The 19,152-nt window shown below is 39.6% G+C and overlaps 2 protein-coding genes across 2 annotated transcripts in view; both read left to right on the forward strand.

The window, feature by feature from the left end:
• Positions 1 to 4,476: 4,476 nt before the first annotated feature.
• On the forward strand, positions 4,477 to 8,978 carry SMG8 (SMG8 nonsense mediated mRNA decay factor). Its single transcript, XM_059906995.1, has 4 exons — positions 4,477 to 6,249; positions 6,806 to 6,951; positions 7,228 to 8,100; positions 8,508 to 8,978. Exons 1-4 carry the CDS (start codon positions 4,491 to 4,493, stop codon positions 8,703 to 8,705), a joined length of 2,976 nt encoding a protein of 991 aa, XP_059762978.1. The 5' UTR covers positions 4,477 to 4,490; the 3' UTR covers positions 8,706 to 8,978.
• Positions 8,979 to 18,255: 9,277 nt separating this feature from the next.
• GDPD1 (glycerophosphodiester phosphodiesterase domain containing 1) overlaps positions 18,256 to 19,152 on the forward strand; it is a 39,818-nt gene continuing 38,921 nt past the window's right edge. Inside the window, exon 1 of the mRNA XM_059907347.1 lies at positions 18,256 to 18,500. Coding sequence (XP_059763330.1) covers positions 18,359 to 18,500 — 142 coding nt within the window. The 5' untranslated portion in view covers positions 18,256 to 18,358. The remainder of the gene's footprint in view (positions 18,501 to 19,152) is intronic.

Raw genomic sequence — 19,152 nt, forward strand, 5'->3', positions numbered from 1 at the left:
TATGCATACCATTTTGAACATTCTTGAACATGTACATTTATGCAAGAGTTACTTTAGTGTGTATATCTAGGAGTGGAACTGCTAGGTTATAAAGCGTGCCTATTTTCTAGATACTGTCAAACTGGTTTTCCAAGTGGTTGTACCAATCAATCTATGGTCCCTTCAGCAAAGTATGAGAGTTGTTACTCTTGTTTTCTTCTAGAGAGTCTTTTTTTTTTTTTTTTTTAACATCTATTGGAGACACAGACCTACTAGAGAATGGACTTGAGGATATGGGGAGGAGGGAGGGGTAAGCCGGGACGAAGTGAGAGAGTAGCATTGACATATATACACTACCAAATGTAAAATAGATAGCTAGTGGGAAGCAGCTGCATAGAGAGTCTTTTCAATTTGGTTTTTCAACATTTTGTTTACTTGGGAAATCTATACAAATGGATGTGGTTAATATACACTTTTTCCTGGATTTGTAAGTCAAACAATTTTTAAAATTATAGCAGCAAAGTCACATACTAAACATAGCAAATAATCTACATGATGAGGATCACAATATAATTTATGCGGATAAACATGTACAATTTCTTATCTTAGTTGGCTTTTAGAAAAGAGATAGAATCTGGACATATAGACGTAGAGAAGCAAACAAGTAAAAACCAAATAGAGAAACAAAATTTTAAAAAATACATTTGAAAGCCCACCTCTACTCCTTTCTAAATTCTTGTTAGTAAATAAGTGTTGATTAAGAAGAATTTATGGAAGCCCAACACAGCTTAATATATTAAAAACACCATCACCAGGACTTAGGGCCCCTCCCTTCCTTTGAGAATTAAATGATAATTCTTCCCCCTAACCGCTTTTCTTGCAATATAATTGACATATAACATTGTATTTGTTTAAGGTATACAACATAATGGTTTGATATATGTATCTATTGCAAACTGATTTCCACAATAAATTTAGTTAACATCGGTCACCTTATATAGTTATAATTTTTTTTCCTGTGGTGAGAACTTTTAAGATGTATCTCTTAGCAACTTTCAAATATACAATATTGTTAACTGTGTAGAGTCACCACGAAGTACATTACATCCCCAGAACTTATTTACCTTATAACTGGAAGTATGTACTTTTTGACCACCTTCATCCATTCCCCTCCTACCCATCATTCATCTACCCCACTACCCCACCCACCTCCTCATCTGACAACCACCAATTTGTTTTCTGTTTCTATGTTAGGTTATTTTTGTTTTTTTTTTTAGATTCCACAGATAAGTGAGATCATGCATAAATGTGATAATTCTTGGTAAGGACTTAGCACAGAGCCATACACAGAGTAACTACACTGTTTGATTTTTATTATGATCATTTTTTGACATCCAAGTAAGAGCTCATTAAACACAAATTAATCTCATCTCTACTTTAAAGCCAGAGTATTTTTTTTTTTTTTTTTTAATTTTTATTTATTTATTTATTTTGGGCTGTGTTGGGTCTTCGTTTCTGTGCGAGGGCTTTCTCTAGTTGTGGCGAGCGGGGGCCACTCTTCATCGCGGTGCGCGGGCCTCTCACTATCGCGGCCTCTCTTGTTGCAGAGCACAGGCTCCAGACGCGCAGGCTCAGTAGTTGTGGCTCACGGGTCTAGTCGCTCCGCGGCATGTGGGATCTTCCCAGACCAGGGCTCGAACCCGTGTCCCCTGCATTGGCAGGCAGATTCTCAACCACTGCGCCACCAGGGAAGCCCCAGAGTATTTTTTTAAAAGTAATAAATCTAACTATTTGAACTTCCAGCCAGCTAAATCAAACATTGAATTAAGGCTTTCCACATTTCTTCAAGGAAGAATTTTTTTAATATTACAAATTGAAGAAAGTGTTCATTGTAGAAAAATTAGAAAATAGAGATATAAAAATAAGAGTATGTCCACCCAAAAACCTGCCTACAGACGTTTATAGGAGCTTTATTCATAATTTCCAAAACTTGGAAGCAATTAAGATGTCTTTCAGTAGGTGAATGGGTAAATAAACTGTGGTACATCCAGATAATGGAATATTATTCAGCACAAAAAAGAAATGAGCTAGCAAATCATAAAATAAACGGAAGAAACTTAAATGCATATTACTAAGTGAAGGGAGCCAATCTGAAAAGGCTATGCACTGTATGTATGATTCCAACTATATGACATTCTGGTAAAGACAAAACTGTGGAGACAGTAAAAAGATCAGTGGTAGCCAGGGGTTTGGGGGAAGGGAGAAATGAATAAGTAGAACGCATAGGATTTTTAGCTCAGTGAAACTATTCTATGTGACACGTTAATGGTGGATACATATCCAAACCCAGAATGCACAACACCAAGAATAAACCCTAATGTAAACTATGAATTTGGGAGTGATAATGATTTGTCAAAGTAGGTTCAGAGATTGTAACAAATGTACCACTCTGGAGCCCAGTGTTGATAGTAAAGGGAGCTATGACTGTGTAGGGGCAAAGGGTATATGGGAACTCTGTACTTTGTGCTCAGTCTTGCTGTGACCCTAAAACTGCTCTAAAAAAAAATCCATTTTTTACAAAAGCAGGGAAAAAAGGAGTAAAGAAAAAGAATTAAACAAATCCTAACACGTTTTAAACATTTTGATATATATTCTTCTGAGTTTGATAATTTTATATTGTTGTTGTATTCCATAAACCTTTCAAAATCCCTGCCTTTTTTTCCATTGATACGAGTCAAGAAAGAAATCTGTTCACCTTGCTTTGAAAGATGTTTTTAAAGTGGTGCTTCTCAAACTATAAGTGTGTACAAATCATTAGGATTTATTCATGTTCTGATTAGTAGGTCTGGGGTGGGGACTAAGATTCTGCATTTCTAACAAGCTCCTTCTTTGGGCTGCAGACTACACCTTGTACAACAAGGTTCTGGAGCTTAAAGTGAAACAGTTTCCTACTTTTAGAAGAGTCATTTGACACTCTTTTTTGTGGAATTTTTTTATTCCTTGAACTGCAAACTAACTGCTTCCAAGATGCTTGACATTGCTAATTATTAGAGAAATGCAAACCAAAACTACAATGAGGTTATTACCTCTCACCGGTCAGAATGGCCATCATCAAAAAGTCTACAAATAATAAATGCTAGAGCGGATGTGGGGAAAAGGAAACACTCCTACACTGTTGGTGGAAATGTAAATTGGTGCAGCCATTATGGAAAACAGTATGGAGGTTCCTTAAAAAAAACTAAAAATAGAGTTACCATATGATCCAGCAATCCCACTCCTGGGCACATACCTGGAAAAGATGAAACCTCTAATTCGAAAAGATACATGCACCCCAATTGCACTATTTACAATAGCCAGGACATGAAAGCAACCTAAGTGTCCATCAACAGATGAATGAATATAGAAGATGAGGCATATATATATATCATATATATGTGACATATATATGACATACACACACACACATAATGGAATATTACTTGGCTATAAAAAAGAATAAAATATTGCCATTTGCAGCAACATGGATGGACCTAGAGATTATCATACTGAGTGAAGTAAGCCAGACAGAGAAGGAAAAATATTATATCACTTATATGTGGAATCTAAAAAAAAAATACAAATGAACTTATTTACAAAACAGAAATAGACTCACAGACATAGAAAACAAACTTATGGTTACCAAAGGGGAAAAAGGGGGTGGGGATAAATTAGGAGTATGGGATTAACAGATACACACCACTATATATAAGATAGATAAATAACAAGGATTTACTGTATAGCACAGAAAACTATACTCAATATCTTGTAATAACCTATTATGGAAAAGCATCAGAAAAAAATATGTATAACTGAATCACTTTGATGTACACCTGAAACTAACACAACATTGTAAATCAACTATACTTAAATAAAAATAAAATAAAATCACTACTGGTAGTGAAAAAAAAGTTGGAAGTGAGATGAGTGGGTGGGTGAGTAGTTGTATGTCAAAGAAAATACGATGTAGAAAGGATTAAGAGGTTAAATGTGAGGACAATAAACCTGTTGTAGATGCTCTATAAATATTTGACAAGAATTAAATCTAGCATAGTGTGAATATAATTCCTTTTCAAAACCACTTACTTCTGCCTTTATCTTGCATGTAATTATTGTCATTTTAGAATTGTCACAAACACAGCTCTCCTTTTCACTAAAATGATTTTGTAACTTTCAACATTCATTAAACGTTTTGTCTATCAAGAAGAACAAATAAACAAAAAACCCTAACTGCTTCTAAATGTCTTTCTGATATTTCAATTCCTACAGTCTCCGGTTAAGGAAAATCTTAAATCAGCTGTGCTGTAGGACTAGGTAAAACCTTGGTGAAAAACTAGGACGGGAGAAGCGAGAGGCGGAACCTAAAGTGAGAGGAAAGCAGGAACTGAAGAAGCGGAGGAGGGATTTCAAACTTGGACGAGAGCCGGTTCTGTTTACCGGAGGGACCGGAAGAACGCTAGAGTAGTCTCCGCACCATGGCGGGTCCTGTCAGCTTGCGAGAGCTTCTAATGGGCGCTTCAGCCTGGACAGGCTCTGAAAGTCCCGAGGGGTCCCCTACAGAGGGTGGTGGGAGCGCGGCTGGCGGACCGGAGCCTTCTTGGCGGGAGGATGAGATCTGCGTGGTGGGAATCTTCGGCAAGACGGCTCTGCGCCTGAATTCCGAGAAGTTTTCACTTGTAAACACGGTGTGCGACCGACAGGTTTTTCCCCTCTTTCGCCACCAAGATCCTGGAGACTCGGGGCCTGGAATCAGGACCGAGGCTGCGGTCGTCGGGGAGGCTGGTGGAGCCGGGGACCCTGGCGCCGGGTCCGGGGATCCAGTTCGGGGAGGTGTCGGTGTCGCGGAGGGGAACCGAACTGAGCCAGGTTCCCAGGACTACAGCCTTCTGCAAGCCTATTACAACCAGGAAAACAAAGTTCTGTATCTTCTTCTCACTTCCATCTGTGACAATTCCCAACTTCTCCGGGCTTGTCGGGCCCTTCAGAGCGGGGAAGCTGGAGGTGGCCTCCCTTTACCTCATGCAGAAGCGCACGAGTTCTGGAAGCATCAAGAGAAACTGCAGTGCCTCAGTCTCCTTTACCTTTTCTCCGTCTGTCACATCTTGCTTCTGGTCCATCCCACTTGTTCCTTTGACATCACTTATGATCGAGTATTCAGAGCCCTGGATGGACTGAGACAGAAAGTACTGCCCCTCCTCAAAACAGCCATTAAGGATTGTCCAGTTGGCAAAGACTGGAAGCTAAACTGCAGACCTTGCCCACCTAGACTCCTTTTCCTCTTTCAACTCAATGGAACACTCAAGGTGGAACCCCCTCGGAACCAAGACCCAGCTCATCCAGAGAAGCCCAAGAAGCATTCTCCCAAAAGGAGACTGCAGCATGCCCTGGAAGACCAGATTTATAGAATCTTCCGGAAGAGTCGTGTCTTGACTAATCAGAGTATCAACTGCCTCTTTACTGTGCCTGCCAATCAGGCGTTTGTGTACATAGTTCCTGGAAGCCAGGAGGAGGACCCAGTAGGCATGTTGCTGGACCAACTTAGGAGTCATTGTACTGTGAAAGACCCCGAATCTTTGCTGGTCCCTGCACCCCTTTCTGGGTCCAGGCGATACCAGGTGATGAGGCAGCACAGCCGACAACAACTTTCTTTCCACACTGACACTAGCAGTTCCAGTTCTTCCGGGCAGCTAGTGGATTTCACTCTTCGGGAATTCCTATGGCAGCATGTAGAGCTAGTACTAAGCAAGAAAGGTTTTGATGACAGTGTGGGCAGGAACCCACAGCCTTCCCATTTTGAACTTCCTACTTATCAGAAGTGGATCTCAGCAGCTTCAAAACTGTATGAAGTAGCTATCGATGGGAAAGAGGAGGACCCGGGCTCTCCCACTGGAGAGCTAACGTCTAAAATTTTAAGCAGTATTAAAGTCTTGGAAGGGTTTTTGGATATTGACACAAAATTCTCGGAGAACCGGTGCCAAAAAGCTTTACCCATGGCCCATAGTGCCTACCAGTCAAATTTGCCTCATAATTACACAATGACTGTCCACAAGAATCAGCTTGCCCAGGCTCTTCGAGTGTACAGTCAACATGCTAGGGGTCCAGCCTTTCACAAATATGCCATGCAGTTACACGAGGACTGCTACAAGTTTTGGAGCAATGGCCATCAGCTCTGTGAGGAGAGGAGTTTAACTGATCAACACTGTGTACATAAATTTCACTCCTTACCTAAATCAGGTGGCTAAAATTTTCTCAGTATTTTGAAATCAAAACTTTGAGCTGTGTTTTTATTCTTGTTTTAAGAGAGTTTGTTCATTATGTATTGACACTTTAAAAAGAGGGCCCTGCAGAAATTTAGGTACATCGATTTAAGTTTTTTCTTCTGCTGTAAAAAGAAAAATCAGCTATGACTAATTATGTTCTTGTATGTAAAGAATGAACCCTAGGGGATTAGTAAATGAGAACTATTAAACAATACAAAGTTTCAGGAATTTCATATTAACATTTTTACCTTTTTAACTGAAATGAATATAATGAAATGTATGGGCACTATGATGATAAAATTTACTTTAGAGACCCTAAAAGTTTAGATTAAAAATATGTATTATGTCATGTATTTTCACTTGCTTCTTCTGTTAGGTGTGTTTAGTCAAGTTTTTGTGTTTTGGGTGTTTTTTTCCTTCTCATTTCCAAAGAACTGTTTGGAGAAATTTTGGGGTTAAGGTGCAATTGAATGCAAAATAAATTTGGGTCTGCACTGTGTGTAAAATTAATAGTGGCTTATATTTTCCAGGAGAAAAACCAGAGCCCGATAGAAATCCTCCTGTGCTGTATCACAATAGCCGAGCTCGATCCACTGGTGCCTGTAACTGTGGAAGGAAACAGGCACCTCGAGATGATCCCTTTGATATCAAGGCAGCTAACTATGACTTTTATCAGGTAGACTCTACATTTTTTCTTCCTCTTCTCTCTTTCTTTTTTTTTTTTTTTTTTTTTTGCTAACGACCATCTGAGTAAAAATATATTTTTTCAGAAGCAAAATATCTAGATAAGTAAATGTGGCTTGCAGTGTGATATGTAACAAGGGAACTTTCTTTATATATACTTATTTGCTTACCCATTAACTGTTGATCTTGCTTTTTAATGTGAAGCATGTGTTGTTTTCAGTGAAAGTTTCACAAGATCAGTTTGTTTGTTTTTTTCCTTCCTCCATAGCTTCTGGAAGAAAAATGTTGTGGAAAATTGGATCACATCAATTTCCCAGTATTTGAACCAAGTACTCCAGATCCTGCTCCTGCCAAAAACGAATCATCTCCTGCCCCTCCAGATGCAGATGCTGATAAACTTAAAGAAAAAGAACCTCAAACCCAAGGAGAGAGCACAAGCCTGAGTTTAGCTTTGAGTTTAGGCCAATCCACAGATAGTTTAGGTACCTATCCAGCTGATCCACAAGCAGGCGGAGATAATCCAGAAGTTCATGGTCAAGGAGAAGTAAAAACTGAGAAGAGACCAAACTTGGTTGATCGGCAGGCATCCACAGTTGAATATCTCCCAGGCATGCTACATTCAAATTGCCCCAAAGGTCTCCTACCCAAATTCTCCAGCTGGTCTTTGGTTAAACTAGGCCCTGCTAAGTCTTATAACTTTCATACTGGTTTGGACCAACAGGGCTTCATTCCAGGAACAAACTATCTTATGCCTTGGGACATTGTCATCAGGACTAGAGCTGAAGATGAAGGAGACTTAGACACAAATTCTTGGCCTGCTCCAAATAAAGCTGTTCCTGGAAAGAGAAGTGCAGTTGTAATGGGAAGAGGAAGACGGCGAGATGACATAGCGCGAGCATTTGTGGGCTTTGAATATGAAGACTCTCGAGGACGAAGATTTATGTGCTCAGGACCTGACAAAGTAATGAAAGTAATGGGAAGTGGGCCCAAGGAATCAGCTTTAAAAGCCCTGAATAGTGATATGCCCTTATATATTCTGTCATCATCTCAGGGTAGAGGGCTAAAACCACATTATGCTCAACTTATGAGGCTTTTTGTTGTGGTTCCTGATGCTCCTTTGCAGATAATACTAATGCCTCAGGTAAGAAATATAACCCTTTTTGTCCTCAGACAAACAAAAAATGCCGATGCTTGTTTTGATTGTATGAAAAAAGTACAGGGTATCAAACTAAACAGGTCTTAATTTTAAATACCTCTTATACCTAATATTCTGTTTCTTGAAAAATAGATTGTAGATGTGTTAATCAGTTCACACCATCAATTCACGTCATCTGGTTAGAGGCAGAACTAGAAGTTAAAAATCTGTAGAAAAGCAGGATAGTATTTGAGATTATTTAATGTAATATCAGATATGATTGGAGTTAAGAATGTACACATTACCTGCTTAATATTATGTGCTCTGTGAACTTATCCTTTGTTTAGGCACTTATCGTTCAGGTGTTTCTTATTGAAATATATTAAAATAATCATATAACCTTTGTTTTTCAGGTTCAGCCAGGCCCACCACCATGTCCAGTATTCTACCCAGAAAAACAAGAAATCACTCTCCCACCTGATGGCCTCTGGGTTTTGAGATTTCCGTATGCCTACGTGACTGAGAGAGGACCTTGTTTCCCTACGAAGGAAAATGTGCAGTTGATGAGTTACAAGGTGCTCCGTGGGGTTCTTAAAGCAGTAACACAATAAATGTTTTCCAGTCAGTACAGTCCTAAACTGGAGCTGATTTTTGGTTTTGGTGTGTATGGGGTGTTTTTTGGTATGTAAACTATGTTTTCTTGAACCCAAAATGTGTTTTGGTTACAGGAGTTCAGTATTTGGACAGTAATTGTTCCACTATTTCATGATATTGTTGATACTTATTGTAAATGGGGGTACAACTTCCTAATAAACATTGTTTATTCTAGAAAAGGACATGAAATATATGGTTGATACCTCTATTTTCTCTTTGTTTTTGTTTCACTGTCCATAATAAAACATATTTCTATTATAACCGAATGTTGCATTATCATGTTGAGCCAAAGCTTTGTTATTGCTAAAATGATGTTTTAGCTGGGATTTTCCTTGAAATGCTGCTCCTGAAATTATCTTCAAAACAAGATGATCCAGGGCTTCCCTGGTGGCACAGTGGTTAAGAATCCGCCTGCCAATGCAGGGGACATGGGTTTGAGCCCTGGTCCGGGAAGACCCCACATGCCGCAGAGCAACTAAGCCCGTGCACCACAACTACTGAGCCTGAGCTCTAGAGCTCGCAAGCCACAACTACTGAAACCCGCACGCCTAGAGCCCGTGCTCCGCAACAAGAGAAGCCACCGCAATGAGAAGCCCATGCACCGCAACGAAGAGTAGTCCCCGCTCACCGCAACTAGAGAAAGCCCGCGCACAGCAACGAAGACCCAACGCAGCCAAAAAATAAATAAATTTTAAAAAAAGAAAAGGGAGAGAGAGAGAGAGGCAGAAACCACAGTATCTTTAAAAAAAAAAAAAAAACAAGATGATCCAGTAGGTTATCTGGTAATTGTATGAGGACTTAATTGCAAAAAAATGTCCTACTGTTTGGCTCACAGTTCTGGTACCTGAGTTACATTGTTTTGTTCTCACCATTTTATTCTTGGACTGATGAGATACCATATTTTAAATGAATGCTCTCTGAACTAAAACTTACTTATCCAGGATATTAGTACACACTTTATTCTTTGAAAATTGCTATACTATGAAACAATTTGCTAAGTGATACAAATTTTATCAATTCATATTGATATTAACTTTCACCAGCATCAACATTGTGACACTGATATATCACTAATTAGCTAAGTGTGCAAAATAAGTTAATATGCTAGAATTCTAGTGTGATTATATTTTCCTGGACACATTGATTTTGAAATGCTGAGCAAATAGAACTGGAGATTTTAGTTGCAATATACATGAAATGTAGTATTTGTTTTATTTATTTATTTATTTATGGCTGTGTTGGGTCTTCGTTGCTGCACGCAGGCTTTCTCTAGTTGCGGCAAGCGGGGGCTGCTCCTCATTGCGGTGCGCGGGCTTCTCATCGCGATGGCTTCTCTTGTTGCGGAGCACAAGCTCCAGGCACGTGGGCTCAGTAGTTGTGGCACACGGGCTTAGTTGCTCCACGGCATGTGGGATCTTCCTGGACCAGGGCTCGAACTTGTGTCCCCTGCATTGGCAGGCGGATTCTTAACCACTGCGCCACCAGGGAAGTCCCATGAAATGTAGTATTTGTTTAACACATCTTGCTACCAGCTTAAAACAGTTACTTAGGTTTTGATTTTTAAATCTATATAGAGAAACATAACTGGCAGCCAATTTAAAACTGTAATTTGATTAGGTGTATTTTTATGCCTATTTTACTGTAGCTTAATTAGGAAGAGAATCTGAGCCAATATGAAAATTAGTCTATATTCTTCTTTCATCTCAGCCTTATTTTTCATCCTTTTCCTTTATATCTTTCATTCCTTTTATATCAGTTTTAAAAATCACAATTACTTTTGTATTAAGCATAGTCTTTGGTAGTTGCATTTGGGAAATATAGCTAGATTGTTCTGTAGGACATATACTAATAGTTGTATTGTTTTTTAATAGCCTCTAAGACTTGACTAACAGGTTGTGTAAACTTGTAGGTCAAAGGAACTGTAAGAAAGTAGTTTATGAGAACAAATAGATTTCAGAAGAGCAAACCTGTGTCTTTTTTTCTTTATTTCCTTTTTGATATCATTCTACATGGAACAACTTTACATCACTGCTTAAATTAGTAAGTGATTTTCCTTGATTATATTTGGTTACAGAAGCCACCTTAATTTGAATTTCTATAGCATTTTTAAATACAAAACTTTTTTTTTTAAGTATTTACAGTGTTGTGTTAGTTCCTGGCATACAGCAAAGTGATTCAGTTATATGTATATATATACATATTCTTTTTATTTTAATATACCCTTGTAGCTTATTCATTTTGTACATAATAGTTTGTTCCATTTATTTGTTTGTTTGTTTGTTTATTTATTATTTGGGTGTGCTGGGCTCTGTTGAGTTGCGCGGGCTCCAGAGTGCATGGGCTCAGTAGTTGCGGTGCACAGGCTTAGTTGCCCAGCGACATGTAGGATCTTAGTTCCCGGACCAGGGTCAAATCCGCATCCCCTGCATTGGAAGGCAGATTCTTAACCACTGACCACCAGGAAAGTCCCTATATATACATATTCTTTTTCACATTCTTTTCCATTATGGTTTATTACAGGATATTGAATATAGTTCCCGGTGCTATACAGTAGGACCTTGTTTATCTTTTTTTTATTGGCCGCGCCGTGCAGCTTGTGGGATCTTACTTAGTTCCCCAACTAGGGGTGGAACCCGGGCCCTCAGCAGTGAAAGCGCAGAGTCCTAACTACTGGACTGCCAGGGAAGTCCCTATCATTTTATATATAATAGTTTGTATCTGCTAATCCCAAATTCCTAATTTATTCCTCCCCCACCCCCTTTCCCCATTGTTAGCCATAAGTTTGTTTTCTATGTCTGTGAGTCTGTTGCTGTTTTGTAAATAAGTTCATTTGTGTCATATGTTGGATTTTACATGGAAGATATCATATGGTATTTGTCTTTCTCTTTCTGACTTACTTCACTTAGTAAATACAAAATTTGTATGCTATTTGTACTTACAACTTGCTTAAGACACAATTGCAGCACTTCTTCATGCTTGTTTTTATCCATAAATAGGTTTACAGGGTGTCACATTAGAGAAATGTGGACTATGCAGTCTGTATTGCTTACTACCTTTCTCTTTAGTCCTACAAACCTTATTTCAGCAAACTTCAAAAGTGATGATTTTTTTAAAGAAATTATATTTCTTCTGTAGCAGCATTTGCATTATCCTTTGCTTAGTAGATTTTTTTTTTTTGAGATATAAGCAGATGTTTCAAATTGATTCTTTTTAAGAATCACTAGGACAGAAGGGCATCCTTTGGCCTATTGGTAAATCTTTTGATGTGTCCTTGAAGAGTTGTATAGAACTAAAATTTTTAGGAAGTAAATCATATTTTATTCAAGAGTGCTTACTATTTAAAGGACTACTATGATAAGCCTTATAAAGTAAATTACATTAATCTAATTTTTTAAATGGTTTCATATGTTGGTTTACTTAAAATTAAGGCTCCCCTGCACTACTTAAACAGTGAGTTTGTTTCTTAGTTTAAAAAATTAAATTAAAAATTAAAAAAGACTTTAAAGGAACAGGAAAAAAATTAGAAAAATGGAACTAGAGAAGCCTGATTCATAAAAATAACAATAGCTACTGTGTACTGAATGGCACACAATAATAATAGCTATTTCTTGAATATCCTCTTGTTAGGTAATTTAGTAAGCATTTTGCATACATTGCCACTAATCCTCAAAGCACTGCAAGATAGATATCATCCATGTTATCAGGAAATTAAAACTTGAAGTGATTAAATAATTTGTCCCAGGTCATATAGCTAGGAAGTAGCAAAGTCAGAATTTAAATTGAGGACTCTGATTTCAAAGCTGTGCTCTACCTATGTTCTGCCTTCTTAGAAAATATAAAAATAAAAACTGCGTGTCAGTTTCTCCAACTGAATATTTTGATTCTGGTCTTAAGACTTGTGAATGGGTGAGTTTTGGGGTTTTTTTTTTTAAGATTTATTATTTATTTATTTACTTACTTAATTTATTTTTTTTGGCTGTGTGGGATCTTCGTTGAGGCGTGTGGGATCTTTTGTTGTGGCGTGCGGTTTTTTTCTCTCTCTGTAGTTGTGGTGCGTGCGTTCCAGAGCCCGTGGGCTCTGTAGTTTGCGGCACGTGGGCTCTAGTTGAGGCGCATGAACTCAGTAGTTGTGGCATGCGGGCTTAGTTGCCCCGCGTGGGATCTTAGTTCCCTGACCAGGGATCAAACCCACGTCCCCTGCATTGTAAGGTGGATTCTTTACCACTGGACCACCAGGGAAGTCCCCTGGGTGAGTTTTTAATGTCAGAAAAATGAGGTATGGTACCCTTCAGACATCTTAATTTCTTTTAAGAGTGTAAATCTTGATTCTCTCTAAAACTGTTGAACCTTATGTTCTTATACCCTCTCTTGTTCCATATTATCTTCTGTATAAAATAGTACTATAGTAGATTGAAGCCAAAAAGAATTAACTCCACCGCTTAAGAAACGTGACAGTTTACTTAATCCTTGAGTATTATTTTCTCTAGAATGGTAGTAATTGTTATTTATTACAAAGGGTGGTTATGAGGATTGAAGGAGTATATATAAGGCACCTAATTAATAAATTCTTGACAATAATTATAACTTATCTTAAATTTACTTTTCAAAGGTATCCCATAATTCTAATAGTTTGGGAGTCTTGGTTAGTTTTAGGTCTACCTTTTATAATCAGGTAAACAGTGCCTAGTACATGTACCTGTGGTAAGCACCATGACATATAGCAGTTTTGTAGACTTGGCTTGCACCTTTCCTCTTGTATCTTTCTGTGGTCTTTTTAAAACTAGGTTTAGTTTTTGTTAGTTAGTCTGTTTATGCTTTATATAAAGCAGCCTCTCAAATTCTTGGCCATTTAATTGCCCCTTTTCTGTTCTGTCTCCCACAACTTTGTTCCTGTCCTAAGATGTGGCAAATAGGACTGCACTCAGTTTTTGGAACACTGCATAATTTTGCACAAATGCCAGCTAATAGTTTGTTTAATTTTTAATACTCTTTTTTTAAAAATTAATTAATTTATTTTTGGCTGCTTTGGATCTTTGTTGCTGTGCGCGAGCTTTCTCTAGTTGTGGCGAGTGGGGGTTACTCTTCATTGCGGTGCGTGGGCTTTTCATTGTGGTGGCTTCTCTTGTTGCGAAACTCGGGCTCTAGGCATGCGGGCTTCAGTAGTTGTGGCACACGGGCTCAGCAGTTGTGACTCGCGGGCTCTAGAGCACAGGCTCAGTAGTTGTGGTGCACGGGCTTAGTTGCTCCGCAGCATGTGGGATCTTCCCGGACCAGGGCTCGAACCTGTGTCACCCGCACTGGCAGGCAGATTCTTAACCACTGCGCCACCAGGGAAGTCCCTTTAATACTCTTAATAATGTTTATTGGCCTAAGTTGGCACGGCAGCTCATTGTGTTGTTGTCTTGAGATAATTTACTGCATCTCCTAACATTGGAGCCCATCTAAAGCTTCAGTGTGTTGATTTGTAAAATGGAGGTATTAACTCCCTCATCTACCTCAAAGGATAACTGTGGTTCAAACACTTAAAGAATGCGTTAATTGAAATCCTTTACAAACTCTAAACTGTTTTATAAATATAAGGGAGAGTTATTATTCCTTGTTTGTAGCTGATAGCTTTGATCCAGTCATCTTTTAAATACAGTTTAAGTATTTTTCCAAGACCTTTCCATACTGAAAATAATCTTGCCCATAGGTATAGCAATGGTAATAATTTTCAGTTTGATTAGGTATAAGAAAAATTTCTAAAGTGTAAATTATATCTTGTGGTTCCTTTTTATTCCAGACACTCTTAGAGGACTATATTACCACAGTTGCTTATTACTTCCTTTCTCCTACAAAGTTACATGTACTTGAGGATCAAGTGACTTATTTATTTATTTATTTGGCTGCCGGGTCTTAGTTGCGGCATGTGGGATCTCCGCTGAGGCATGCAAACTCTTAGTTGCTGCATGTGGGATCTAGTTCCCTGACCAGGGATCAAACCCGGGCCCCCTGCATTGGGAGCGTGGAGTCTTAGCCACTTGACCACCAGGGAAGTCTTGAGTATTGAGTGACTTTTATCCTTTATATTATCGTGGCTATTTTCTCAATATAAAAGCAAGACTCCTTAGTTTACAATCCCATGTAAAACAATTTTTGTTTTTGAGCATACCTTTGTTGTTTTTGTAAAACGAGTATGTAGTCATTGTATCTGTTATTGTTTCACAGTTTTTTTTTAAACAAAGATAAGAATAAGTTACCTGAAGTTCTACTGCTTTGCTAATGCTCTGCTAACCAGTGGCAACATTTTAGTGAATACCCTTCTAAACATCTCATGCAGACAGGCATATGTGGATATGTATTCAATTTTACATATTGCAATCATAGAATACATCTTGTTCTGTAATCTACTTTTTTTCACTCTACAGTATATGGTAGACATTTTTCCTGTCAATAAATGAATGTATTATTAATAGCTGCATTGTTTTCCCTTATCATGATTTATATAATCTGTCCTTTATTGTTTGATATTTAGGTTCTTTTAAATTTAGGGCTTCTATGAACGATGGAATACCAGGGTGCATACATCATTTATTAATACTTGTGAAATTTTCTTTGCAGAATAAACTCTTAGGCCTGGGATTGATGGGTCAAGGGATATACACATTTTACGTTTTGATATATTTTGCTAAATTGCCCTGAAGAGAGTTGAACCATGCTCTAACCTAGTATCAGATTCCCACTGTTAAAGTTGAGAATCCTAATGGCAGTCTGCCAATCTGTCTGCACACTAGCTGTTTATTACAGCAGTTTTCTTATTTGGAATAGTATCACACTTTAATTTATGGGTTCCTTTAGAACTCTTGGGTAAATGCCTTCTGGTCCCAGTGATCTATGTTCCTAGTCAATTGCATCTGCTATCTAGAACCCTAATAATTTGGGCAATACAGTTGTAGGTGGGGTTGAAATGACAGGTTAAGGAAACATTTGACTAGCATGAATGTTCTTTTCACTATACTGCATCCTGGATCTGCTACCTCTGATATGCTTCCAAGGACACTTTTTAAGTGGGAATGTCCTTAATGCTATCTTCTATGAAGAGCAAGACTATTTTTCAAATCTTTTTTTTTCATAAGATCAGTACTATCTTCTCCAACCCCTTGAACTGAGTTAAGATTGATGACCTTGTTGTTATATCAGCCACTAGCTGTATAGTCTTGGGCAAACTACTTAACTTCTCCAGATATCAGTTTTCTCTTCTCAATGAAATAGGCCAGTGATTTCTCTTTTTTTTTTTTTTTTAGTTTTTATTTTTCCTTATTTTTAACATTTTTTTGGCCATGCCGCACAGCATGCAGGATCTTAGTTTCCTGACGAGGGATGGAACCCATGCCCCCTGCAGTGGCAGCCCAGAGTCTTAACCACTGGACTATCAGGGAAGTCCCAGGCCAGTGATTTCTGATACTCTTTCAACATTTTCCCCCTATGATAATTGATTGCCTATGCTAATTGCCTTTCTTGGCTTAAATAATGTCTTATTAACTTTGGAACCTCATAAATTTCCCGCAAAATATGGCCTTCATCTTGGAAGATATCTCTCATCATATAAGTGCAATTTTTTAAAAGATGCTTTTCTACTATTATACTTCACCTGTTCTTTCATTGGTGTTAATTTTCTTGGGCCTGCACTAAGGCATGTGTGCTCCTGCTTGGTTACTTATTTTGAATAATTCTGTATACTTTCCCCAATTTTGTTGCCGAATCCTAACCACTAGGCCACCAGGGAATTCCCTAGGATACTTCCAGTGCTTTCATTTTACTAACTTAGATCCTCAAAACACTGCTCTGAGGTTAGATACTATTATCCCCCATTTTACAGATGTGAAACTGAGGCTTAAACTAAGTGATATGCCCAGAGTCACTCAGTTTGTAAATGGCATAGCTATATCTATGGGTTCTAGGGACTCCCCTGGTGGTCCAGTGGTTAAGACTCCGTACTTCCAGTGCGGGAGGTGTGGGTTCCATCCCTGTTTGGGGAACAAAGATCCCACATGCTGCGCAGTGTGGCCAAAAAGTAAATAAATAAATAAATCTATGGGTTCTACATTTAGAGCTCTGTCTGCTATGCCACTGGTGCCTCTATAGTTGAAGGTTAAATATTCTTAGTTACATTTTTTTTCCTGGTAATATTTATCATATACATATGTCTATACTAATCATAAAGTAGTCATCAAATTTAAAGTTGCTGTCAAGAGAGATTTTGGAAAAGGGAAACAGAACCATGAGCACAGCTAATCTATAGGATATAATTTGACAGCCCTAAACAGATACTTTCCTTAATTCCTAACAAGTCAGTATTTTTCAACTTGTGAGTTCCCTTTAAATATTTTTAATTTTAAGTTTGGTTGTATGTGGAAATTTTTATGCTTAGTTCTCTTTCTTCTACAAAGGCTTTATCATTTCTTTGCGTATATTGGTGTTAGACCAAGAAATAAGACTACTGTGATGGTAAACGGATGCAAAAGTCTTTTTCTGCAACTTTTTAAGATCTAATGAAGGCCCTTGTTTTCAAGAATCCTCTAAATTTTATTTACTCTTCTTAAAGGAAGTTAGAATCTTTGGGAAGTCATTATTAACAGAATGTGTGAGTTGGAAGTTATCATTTAGTAAAAAATTCCTCATTTTACAGGTAAGAAAACAGAAGAAAGAAATTTGCTTAAGGCCGGAGTCAAGAATCACATGATTTTAAATAATCACTCTGCATTCTACTTCTGTGGGAGACCTGTTCTTCTGGCCAAAATTTCTCCCTCAGCCCTGGGTTAATTCTTTTGCACTTAAATGTGGCTCTTAGAATTAGTAATTAGTGTGGGATGAAAGGAAATTTAGTTTCCAGTCTTCCCAAGACTTTTAAGTTATAACCTATAACCTTGTCAACGTTTCCTTATTTGAAACGGACTTGTAAGTCAACAAACATTTGACTGCCTATCGCGTACAAGGCTTGAGGGTTTGCATTTTAACAGTAAAATGAGAGAGGTGAGGAGCCATCCCTCAAATACTTGACTGATAAACTAGTACCTTTTATGGTATGTGTGACAAAAGGGAAAATTCTCTCTTGGCTGGACAAATGGATGTGTTTATTATTTGTTTTCAGTAAGCTTTAACTCGTTAAGAGTTCTCTGCATTTCTTCGACTAGGGCTAAAGACGCGCCCAGGAATCATCCCTTTTTGATGTGAACTTTCTCATTATGTCAGGCCTTCCTGAAGGCTATCCTTGAATGGCCTTTTCGGTCCGAGTGATGGCGAAGGCACTGGCGGGTTTCCAAGCATTCGCCTCAATTTGCGCTGCGAGTGGGACCACAAAGCTAGGTGACAAAAGCCGGCCCCGGGACCTCCGCCGGCTCCTACCCTGCAGCCGGAGCGCGCCTGCGTGTCGGAGCCCCTTTGTTGCTTGGCTGCCAGAGTCCGGCTGCGCCTGCGTGGTGGGCCGGCGCCGGCAAGTGCGCTGCACCGCTGCCACCGGCTGGGGGCGAGCAGACATCCCCAGCAGCTGCGCCGCCGCTGCAGCCGTTGCGACCGTCTCAGCGGAGTTCAGAGGGCCAGGCGGTGGGAGACTTCCCACAGGGCGGCTGAGATGTCGTCCACCGCGGCTTTTTACCTTCTCTCCACCCTGGGAGGGTACTTGGTGACTTCCTTCTTGTTGCTCAAATACCCGACCTTGCTGCACCAGAGAAAGAAGCAACGATTCCTCAGTAAACACATCTCTCACCGCGGAGGTGAGAGGGGTCCCCAGAACCAGGTGGCGGAGGTGGGGGAGGCTCCCCCCCCCTTGCCCCACCACGACTAGAGCTGAGGGTCCTCCGCAAAAGGCAGGCGGGTGGAAATACGTGAGAGTTTGAGGAAGGATGGGCGTGTGTGAATAAAGGGCTCCCCCGGAGGTGAAGGCAGTGTGGAGGGGAGATCGCCTGAAGGAAGGAAAGGGGTCTTGAGACAGAGCCAAGGTGGGGACCTCTCGAGCGCAGCGATGTCAGGGGTTCTCAGAAGGAGGAAGGACCAGGGTGAGAATGAAGGGTAGATGGAGGTTTCTCGGAGGAGGGAAGGATGATCGCAAGGTACCTTCCTAGCAGCGAGGCACAAGTGGGGAGCACCGGGCCGAGCCGGGGGTACCCCGCAGGGGGGAACCGGGAACAGACTTGTTCCGAGACTGCCAGTGGCTGAGCTTGTGGGAAGATGGGGTGAACTGCTTCCAGGGCTGAGGAACTGCGTGAACCTGGAGCGTGGTGCAGCCTGGGCATCTGCAGTCCCTGGGGGCCGGTCCCAATTCGCCCTCCATCCCCGCATTCTAAACATGATAATTGAGAAGAGGGGGAAACCGAGTCCCTGAGCCGGGGACACGTCCCAAGGTCACAGTTATAGCTTGGGCTGGAC

The sequence above is a fragment of the Balaenoptera ricei genome, chromosome 20 (genome assembly GCF_028023285.1).
Source record: "Balaenoptera ricei isolate mBalRic1 chromosome 20, mBalRic1.hap2, whole genome shotgun sequence".
Lineage (NCBI taxonomy): Eukaryota > Metazoa > Chordata > Mammalia > Artiodactyla > Balaenopteridae > Balaenoptera > Balaenoptera ricei.

What these genes read in the sequence shown, in the direction of transcription:
- SMG8 (XM_059906995.1), top strand. Translation starts at nt 4,491, where the DNA reads ATGGCGGGTCCTGTCAGCTTGCGAGAGCTTCTAATGGGCGCTTCAGCC. An exon ending in TCACTCCTTACCTAAATCAG is followed by an intron (nt 6,250 to 6,805) that starts GTGGCTAAAATT and finishes TATATTTTCCAG; the next exon opens with GAGAAAAACCAGAGCCCGAT. An exon ending in AGATAATACTAATGCCTCAG is followed by an intron (nt 8,101 to 8,507) that starts GTAAGAAATATA and finishes TTTGTTTTTCAG; the next exon opens with GTTCAGCCAGGCCCACCACC.